General features: G+C 33.3%; 1 protein-coding gene across 1 annotated transcript; it reads right to left on the reverse strand.

The window, feature by feature from the left end:
- Positions 1-3,133: 3,133 nt before the first annotated feature.
- Positions 3,134-5,322, reverse strand: mge (translocase of outer mitochondrial membrane 22 homolog mge). The gene is made up of 3 exons (XM_018448797.1): positions 4,985-5,322; positions 4,411-4,516; positions 3,134-4,062 (listed from the first exon to the last, which is right to left on the reverse strand). Exons 1-3 carry the CDS (start codon positions 5,096-5,098, stop codon positions 3,857-3,859), a joined length of 426 nt encoding a protein of 141 aa, XP_018304299.1. The 5' UTR covers positions 5,099-5,322; the 3' UTR covers positions 3,134-3,856.
- Between the last annotated feature and the right edge of the window lie 4,460 nt (positions 5,323-9,782).

The raw sequence follows: 9,782 nt of genomic DNA on the forward strand, positions 1-9,782 counted from the left end.
GATTATATAAAATTATATCTACATATATATTTGGACATATTTTATATATAATTATGTATAATTTTATATAATTATATATGAAACATTTTTTCTTGAGAAGAAATTTAAATTTGTATACGTCTCGTTATTAAGTAAAATTGTAAAATGGATGCCAGTAAAATAGATGTTAAAATAGAAATTGTAGTTTGCTTTCTGGATTCATTCTTTATTAAGTAAATTTTATCCTTTTTTAAGATTATGCTCGAAGTGACAACAAAAATCGATGCAATCATGTGTTCCTTTGAGTCTGCACTATTACAGACTAAAGCATCTTATACATGTGCTCGATGTATAAGAGGTCTATGGGTGCATTTAGTACTACACTGCTCAATGAACGCTTGCATTTTATTGGCATATTCCGTTAGAACTAAAAATATAGATCAAACAGATACAAGATAGAGACACTATGATAAGAGACTGGCATAAGTTCTAGTTGGATAGAAAATGGCGTTTACAGGACGATAAGTCATAGGACGCGTTCGCAACTAGAACGGAAAAGCAGAAAAAGTAGGAAAGTAGAAGCCAATTAGAATTCGGGCTGTACTATCATCTATTACCAGCATGACTTTTGATTGACTTCTGCCATTCCATATCGAGCCAATCAAAAATTAGTCCATCTATGCCAATCTCTTATTGGCCTAGTTTACATCGTGAAAGTATTGGTGCGCGTATTAAGTTTGATGTGCACCAGTGCTTTAGTACGGGTGCGTTTACATCGAATGTACTAAAGCATTAGTGCGTATCAAATTTAATACGCGTACTATATTTTCACGATGTAGAGGAGAAAAATAATACATTATAATATATTACAATATATTTTGAGAAAGTGCATAATATTGCACAAGAAAGTTTTGTCAAATTTTTTATATTTAAAAATTTACAATGTATTCGCAGAAGACGCATGATGGACGTGATAAAAGCAAGACGCCAAGCCTATTGATACGCGTATCAGTTTAGTACGATACTCTCGCTTGATACGCTCGTACCAAAATAATCCGACAGCGTTTACATCGTGCGTACTAAATGTTTATGCTGGATTCACACTGCATCCGATTTTTATCGTTCGACGCTCTGCATCCAATCAGAAAACAGGATAATACGAAGCAAAATTCATCGGAATCCTATTTTCTGATTGGTTGCAACGCGTACGACGAAAATCGAATGCAGTGTGAATCCAGCATTAGGAATTCATTCCGACATGTTCCATGATAGGTACCCTGGATAACATTTGTTAAGATCAAGATCATTGGAGATTGTTTCTCTTATTTTTATTTTTGCACTGAAAATTCATTTTTACGTAAAAATGAAAATAAGAGAAACAATCTCCACAATGATCTTGATCTTGACAAATGTTATCCAGGACATGATCATGGATAACATTCAAAAGGTCCGACGGTCGGACATCTTGCGTAATGCTAATGCCGGCGGTACTGTAACTTTCAAGCCTTGTAACTCGAAAAGTACGTAATGAAAATGAACTTTATGGTAGTGTTCCGAAAAGTTTTTAACATCGGCTATTAGATTCTGGTATCAAAAATAGGGTGTCCAATTTAAAAAAATCGATGTGACCTTGATTTGATATTGGCGACACCACTCAAGGTCAGACTGAAAAGATCAATAAATAGATCTTTTTAAACCCTACAATTTTTATCTAAAACATTTTTCTCAAAAATGTATACTTTCCGACAGGGTTGATAGAAATCATGTTTTTTTTAAAAAGAACAAAACATTGTGTTTTTTTTATTCAAAATATGTTTTTAATGTTTTAAACATGTTTTAAACAATATTTAAAAAAAACATGTTTAAAACATGTTTAAAACAGTTTAAAACATGTTTTTTTAAATATTGTTTAAAATATGTTTAATTTTAGTTAAACTACTTATTTAATTTTATTTACATTTTATTTACATTTATTTAATTATTTACATTATTAAAACATCTGATATTTATAGGTTATTCTTATTTTAATTAATTTCAAGATCATCTTAAGATCTTAAGAATGAGATATTTTTCGATTGTGACCGGATTTTCACAGTTTTTAGTGTTTCCAGCGACCCCTTTGTTAATAGTTAAAATGCTTTCGACCGTTTTAATAATCATCGGTGAATTCGGTGATATAATAGTTTATACACAGTAAAGTACGCAATAGACTAGGAATAGAAAAAGCATCAAAGTTGGTATCTATTATGAAAAGTTTAAATTCTAAAAATTCAGAATAAGTCAAAAATAAATATAAACTATTGCCAAATTAGTTTTTAAATCAAGATTTTGGGTTTTTAATTTTATTCAATTTTTGTTTTTATGTAACAGATTAACAGAGAAAGAAAGTATATATATATATATAATATATTAAAAATATATAAATATTTATGATAAGGCCATTACGGTCTAGCGGGGATCTTGGATACTTCTAATATAATTAACGTGTGAATTTATGTACCGACGTTATATATGCATCAAAAATGGTTAGATTGTTTGTCAATTTAACTCGTGATATTACTGCGGTAGTTTTGCGTTGTAAGTCTGAAGGATTTTCGGCACGCATAAAAATCTACATTCGCAGTATATAAATTCACATGTTAATTATATTAGAATTATTAGAAGCATCCAAGTTCCCCGCTAGACCGTAATGGCCTTATCATTAATATTTAGTTTGAAATTCTCATGGTTCAATGTTATTTAATATATATAAATATGTTCATGCTTACATTATATAAAAAAAAAAGTATATTATTATATATAAATGTATAAAGATATTATTAGCCTAAAATTCGTATTTCCTTATTTTCCTTTTAAAAAACACGATTTAAACACTTGTTTTAAACATGTTTAAAATCTGTTCAAAACATATGTTTGTTTAAAACAGTACAGTGTATAAAACATATTTTAAACATTTGTTTTAAATACAAATGTTTTAAACATAACAACCCTGCTTTCCGAGACATTCAGCCGGCCTAGAACTTTTGGCGTGCACTGTATAAATAAAATTGCAACACTTATTTAATATTGTCTCAATATTTGTATTGGCAATCGTATTTTTTTCCAAGTAGTGCAAATCGTATAATCAAACAATTATGAAAGAATAGATATGATATATAAGGCTCTTTTATTTATTAATTTTACAGAAATATTACATGACGAAAGATTGACATGACACGATGCGATTAAAGACACTATTTCACTATGTCTTTTATTTGTTCTTTCGAAATTACAATGTAACAGATGAAATATATTAAAGGTAATAACACTCGCGATACGACTACCGCGTTTTCGGCAACGTATCTAACAAATAATTGCATGCTCAATTTTTCTCTCAATCATTTATTCAAGAAGCGAACAGAATGACGGGGTCATTTCTTTTTTGTCAAACGAAGCGCTATCACCGCCGCTACCGCAACGTATTTAATAATAAAATGTGATACCACAATATATGTTGGCTTTTAGTAAAAAATTACCAAAAAGAACAACACATGTGTGTAAGTATGTGTGAGTGTAGAGGGTAGACTAGACCGACAAATGTAGCATTCAATGTTCTTCCATTGAGCAATCCAAATTTATATTTACTCTAAATTTTTTCATCGCGCAACTCTGTAAGAGTTACTCTAATTAAAGAGACAATTACGTGCGCTTGATTCACGCAAGTTCTCATTCAATAGAAATCATTTGTTCACGATTTGCATAAAAATCTTGGTGACGTACGGAGCTGCGCTAATAAATGAGTGGGAAACTCGAGTAATTTATTTTTTTTTTGGTTGGGGTTGGGCATTTCTGTACGTGTCCTTGTATGCATGCACATGTAAATTTGTAATATAATGGCCTATCGCTGAACGGGCGGTGCCATTGGAAGACCCGTGGTGTTAACGCCGGACAGAGCTGTGTTAGGACCTAAGAGGACTTGCTTCTGCTGCGTACGTTGCAGGTCTTCCATCTGTGCGCGTTCCATCTCAAAGATAATCGGCGCGAAAAGAATTGTGGACGAACTGAAGACTAGCCATGTGGCTGAACACGAATATGCATATAGACCTGCAAAGATATATTCATACAAATGTATAATTATCCTTGTTTTATCGGTTGCTAGCTTTATTACGTATCTTAAAAAATATATTTGCGTCTTAAAACTTAAATCCTACTCTACAATTTTGTTTCCCATTTTTTACTTTTTATTTCTTGCTTTTTTTTCCTCTTTGCAACCATTTTATCAACATTCGTTTTATTGACAATCATTTTTTGTTTCTTGCAAAACTGGTCAATTTTTATCTCAAGGAATAAGAAATCAAAAACAGGATAAGAAGCAAAGAGGTAAAAAGTGGTAAAAAGCAAGAAACAGAAAGCAAAGAGCACATTGTAAAATTAGACAGAAAGTAATGTTACCTTTGATACATGTGTATAGACAGGTTCCAACATTGCATCCAAAGTTACGTACTGGCTCAGGGAACATTTCAGTAAGTCCTAATAATCTCTCTGTTAAGCTCTCATCCTGAATCAAAAGGAATAATTTCATTAATTAACTCCTAAATAATAAAACAAATGGAAAAATAGTAACTACTTTGTTATTATTAATTAAAAAGAGAGCAATGAAAAATGTCATATTCCTAAGATACTATAAATGTCTCATTAATTTTGATCTTAGATAAGGAAAACAACAAAAGTATCACATTAATAATTTTAAATCTTAGTCAAGCAGAAAGCATACATATGCATAGATGTAGTTATAAATATTGGTACCAGACAAAGGGACAGAAAGCCAGCTTTTCTTTTATCATTAAATAATACTTCTCAGTGATGAGTGATCTTTGGTACCAGAAGGTACCAAAGGATCAGCAAGCTCACACAGGGGATCCTTCAAAATATTCTGAATTTTACAAATGTCACAGCACAAGCCACGAGTCTGTCCTCCAAGCGATCATCTTTCTTTCCCTGTATATAAAAGTACTCTCGTCCATACCTCCTCGTCATCGTCCTCGTCGTCAGGGAGGAGCGACTTCACCTCGGGAGAGCGCGCGTCGCTACTACCCATGCCGCTGTCGACCTGATGATCTAGCTCCTCAACTGAAGCCATATACACAAGGGTGAGCGTGAATGCGCCCCGATTTCCTAGTTATGTCTTAAGATTAACGCGGCCGAGACTCGAGAGAGATTCTTGCTCACTTCGAGCAGCACGTTCACGACACAGGGCATAGAGCGGTGCACTCGCACTTCTCGCAGTCGCACGTTCTCTCTTTCTCTCTCTCTCTCTCTCTCTCTCGCGCTACAAAACACTACAGAGAGAGCGAAAAAGTATGTACAGCCTCGGCCGGTAATGCGCCGGTATATACAACGCGACTCAAGTTTCGTATATGAGCGCGCGATACGAAACCGCTATCGGGTGGGACGGAACGCGAACGGATTTCCGTACACACCTATGACTCGAGACGAGGTTCTCCGCATCGCTATCCACGCTAAGATACTATATTAGGTGGCAATGTGCATCGGCCATCCCAGTGAGAAATGACAATGAAATCGACGTCGATTTGACGTCGATTCGATGATTTCGATGTCGAATCGATATCGATTCGACATCGATTCCATTATCATTTCTCACTGGGATGTTGGCTCCTGGCAGCTGGCGCATTTTTCAAAACCAACGATATTAAATACACAATTCTGCCAATTCAGAAGTAAACCTAAAAGTATTGTTATGCGCATAACAATTTAACAGTGCCAAAGTTTTATTTGCAAATGAATAAAATAATTTCGGAAATACACATTTAACACAATAAATAGATATGTATTATACATATAACGATTGATTTTATTATTTTACGATAAATATTGAGAAGGCAGAACTAAATTAAAACTACATAATAAACAAAGATTAGAAATAAAATAAAAGAAGGTAGTTTAAAAGGATATATCTTTATGAAACTGTTAAACATTAAAAAACTTATCATATCCTTCTTAACAGTAACATTTCATACTTTGGTATTCAAGCTCGAATATTTTCTCAAAGCTATATATGTATAATAGTTTGTACTTATTAAGACGTAGTTAGAAAGTTTACATTATATAAATATGTTAAATAATTAAAGATTTGTGTGACATTTAATGAAGCTACTTCGTAAAACAAATTAAATATTTAAATAAAAATAATTAATTCTTAATTAATAATTAAGAACTTAGTAACTGTGACTTATAATTAATAACTTGTATCACATTTCATAAAGCTATTTTTTCAGTTTTTACAAAAGCAGTATGTTATACATCCTACAAAAGTAGTATGTATGATACGCATCTTTGCTTTGCTCGAATTTTCCCGCACTGACTAGGAGCCAATATGGCGGATGCACATTCCTGGGGTGCGTTCCAAAACTCGACTCTATCAACTCCGAGTATCATTTATCCTTGTTCTTCACTGAATGTTGAACAAGGATAAAAGGTATTCGGAGTTGATAGAGTCGAGTTTTGGAACGCACCCCAGCTTAATATAGTATCCTATCCACGTCGCCATTCCCACGAAGACAATCTCGATATAACGCTCGATGATGATTAGTGATGGGCACTTAATCGATTTCTAATCGATTAAATCGATTATCGACGGCCGCATAATCGAAAGCAATTGATTATTGGACAGTCCCAAGATAATTGATTATCATCGATTAATCGGACATTAATCGTCTGTTTTTTAAGCTCTGCACACAATGGAGGAATATATATATATATATATACAGGAAGAAATAATAAGATTTTTGCGGGATCTACAATAGAAATCGTAGTGATCATAGAGTCTTAAGTCGTAGAAAATTAATGCGGGGTCTACAATAGAAGTCGTAGCAGTCGTAGGGAGACCCTACGACCGCTACGACTTCTATTGTAGACCCCGCATAACCAATCACAGTTAAATGTGGGAAGAATAATCGACTAGGATTGGTCAATTTTGTACGACTTAAGACTCTACGACTGTTACGACTTCTATTGCAGACCCCGCATTTGACCTATTAGAAACTGTGTATTCCGGTATAATTGGTTTCTGATAAGTTGAAATTTTATTATAGACCGTTTAAAAGTGTTTTCTCTTGGGATACATTGAGTGTAATCTTACACTACACCAGTTGCGTATAAGGGCCCTAGCACACAAAAAACTTAAGGCAGTAAGACGTAAGCAGTAAGGAAATCAACATGTTGGATTCGCTACTGCTTATGTTATGGCCTTACGAACTCTACTGTGATTGGTCAATTCGCTTACTGCTTACGTTTTATTGCTTAAGTTTTTTTGTGTGCTATGGCCCTAAGTGCTTCATCAGTGCACTACACTAGTGTATGTACATACATACATTATGATGTATGTAGTACACTATACATAATGTACATACACTACTTCATTTTATCGTGTTAATTCTGCTGCCGGTTGACTTCCATTTTCAAATTTTAAATGTCACAATGGGCGCGTTCAAGTTGACAAAGCAGCTAGCCTACTCGCCGAGCAAATGAACATAATTAGTTATTACTTATAGATCCAACCATATTCAATCGCTCGACAAGCATGCCTAGCCGCTTTGCAGTCTTGAACTTGCCCAATGACTCTACACCGTTCCTTTGAAATCGTGTAGCAAAACCCCACTTCGTGCATAAAATTTGCACTACACTATAGCCATTAACCACGGAAACACTGTCTGAATGTTGCACTGGTGGGCGATAGTGCAGCCAAGAAAAAACGATATAGATCAAAAGAGAAAAAGAAAGGCGAGAGGAGTTAAACTTTTTAAATAAAAATTATAAACTTGTAATTTAAAAAAATTCTATTTTATATAAGTTTATTCTAAGAAAAAACAGTTGTATTCTATATACATATACAGGGTGTCTGATAACTCTTCTGACAAGTCGCAGGAATATATAAAAATAAAAAAAGTTGTATTTTATTCACATATATAAAAAAAATAAAGGTTTTAAGTTTAGTTATAATTTTTCTTTATTTTAAGTGCTTTTCAGTAGGTTAATAAAAAAGAAAACAACTTTAGTTAAACGATTATAAATCGATTGATAATAGCAAAAAGGATAATCGATGATAATCCACTTAATCGATTCCGCAAAATGGTCGATTATGCCCATCACTAATAACGGTCACGTTCAGCAGAGACTCAACTGTGTAGAAACGAATCCGTGGGCGCTCGCTGCTATTGGTGTATTCTTTTAGATCATACAATAGCAGCAAGAACTCACTGATCTGCTCCGTAACAGTTGAGGCTACGGTCCACTTGATGCTACAAAGGCTTCGAAGCATTTTTTAATTGGTCAATTAGTAAAATTCTTTCTTCCAATTGGTCAATCAAAAGCTTCGAAGCATTTGTAGCGTCAAGTGGACCGCACCCTGAGAGGGCCGATTGTTCCAACTTCTTGGTAAAGTTTACCTATTAGGTAAGTAGCAAGATTATCCAATCACGTGCGCAGATTGCCAGATTTACCTAACAGGTAATAAAGGCTAAAAACTTTACCAAAAGATCGGCCCTGAGTCTGCTGAACGCGACGTGGGCCTCTATTCTGTAACTCTTGACGTAAGTTTTGTTATCGTTATAACATCGTTGCGCAACGACGTTATAACGATAAGTCCGGATCTACAATAGGTGTTTTTAAGTCTTAAGTCGTAAGAAATTGACCAATTACAGTCGAATCCGAGGGGAATAATCGACTGTGATTCGCCCATTTCTTATGGCTTAAGGCTTAAAACCCTATTGTAGATCCGAGGTAATGAAACTTGTGTTAAGAGTTGGGGTGCAAACTCATGCGACGAAATAACGTAACGACGGAACGAGAGCGGAACCAATCAAGAATGTTCCGCGTTTCTCAACAATTTTTAGCAGAATAGTTTTTGCACAACTGCGTAATATACGCACACATCTGTAGATATTAGAGTTCTGGAAAACCACTCGGCCACGTTTCGGTTCGGATCCTATCAAATAAAAACATGAGTAATATAAAATTATCATAAGTAAGTATTAATATAAATAAATATGAATTATAATCATATGCAGTAATATTTATAAATGAATAATATATTTTGGGGTATAGTTATTCAGAAGAGGTGTGTCTCATCTCCAATTTTAATAAAATTAATCTCATTTGACGCATTTTTGCTGGCACCTTGCAAAAATCTTCTTTCAGGCATAAAGATAGGACAAGTCCAAAATTTTCTTTTTGCATTTTTTTCATTGTACTCTCTCTCATGTAGTATCATTTTTTAATATATTATATATAATTTAATTATAACTTATTTTTGACTGCGTTATTATATATTGGGGATTATCTCCATTTATTCCAATATTTATAAATGCATAATAGTGCAATTTTAGAATTCATTGTAACAATTTTCTTGTAACTGTCAAAAATATATAAATGATCACATATATAAAATCACAATATATGATAAAGTTAATATATTGTTACTCACTTTATTATTAACTAGTTTTGTCTTATCTCTTAATAGTGAATAATAACTAATAATTTATCTCTGTACTCACCATGTTGTTATTTCACTAGTTTTGTTACGTTGAAACGTGAATCCTCAATACCTACGTAGCGTAACGAATGCTTCACGGACTTTGAGCAACCAATCACAAGTCATTATTTCATTAGAGTTTAAATTACATTAAAACTAATTTTATAGATTTTAACATCTTTAATCAATATTTCCAATAAGAAACGCATTTAATTTAGTATTTAAGTACATGATGATAAAAAACAAGTGATAAAACAATATTTAAAAGTCATTT

This window comes from Mycetomoellerius zeteki, unplaced genomic scaffold, assembly GCF_001594055.1.
Source record: "Mycetomoellerius zeteki isolate Tzet28-1 unplaced genomic scaffold, Tzet1.0 scaffold228, whole genome shotgun sequence".
Taxonomy (NCBI): domain Eukaryota; kingdom Metazoa; phylum Arthropoda; class Insecta; order Hymenoptera; family Formicidae; genus Mycetomoellerius; species Mycetomoellerius zeteki.

Excerpts from the sequence above, each read along its gene's own strand:
- mge (XM_018448797.1), bottom strand. The coding sequence starts at position 5,098 with ATGGCTTCAGTTGAGGAGCTAGATCATCAGGTCGACAGCGGCATGGGT. Across the intron at positions 4,517-4,984 it reads ACGAGGACGATGACGAGGAG|GATGAGAGCTTAACAGAGAG; the intron begins GTATGGACGAGA and ends CTTTTGATTCAG. Across the intron at positions 4,063-4,410 it reads TCTATACACATGTATCAAAG|GTCTATATGCATATTCGTGT; the intron begins GTAACATTACTT and ends ATATCTTTGCAG.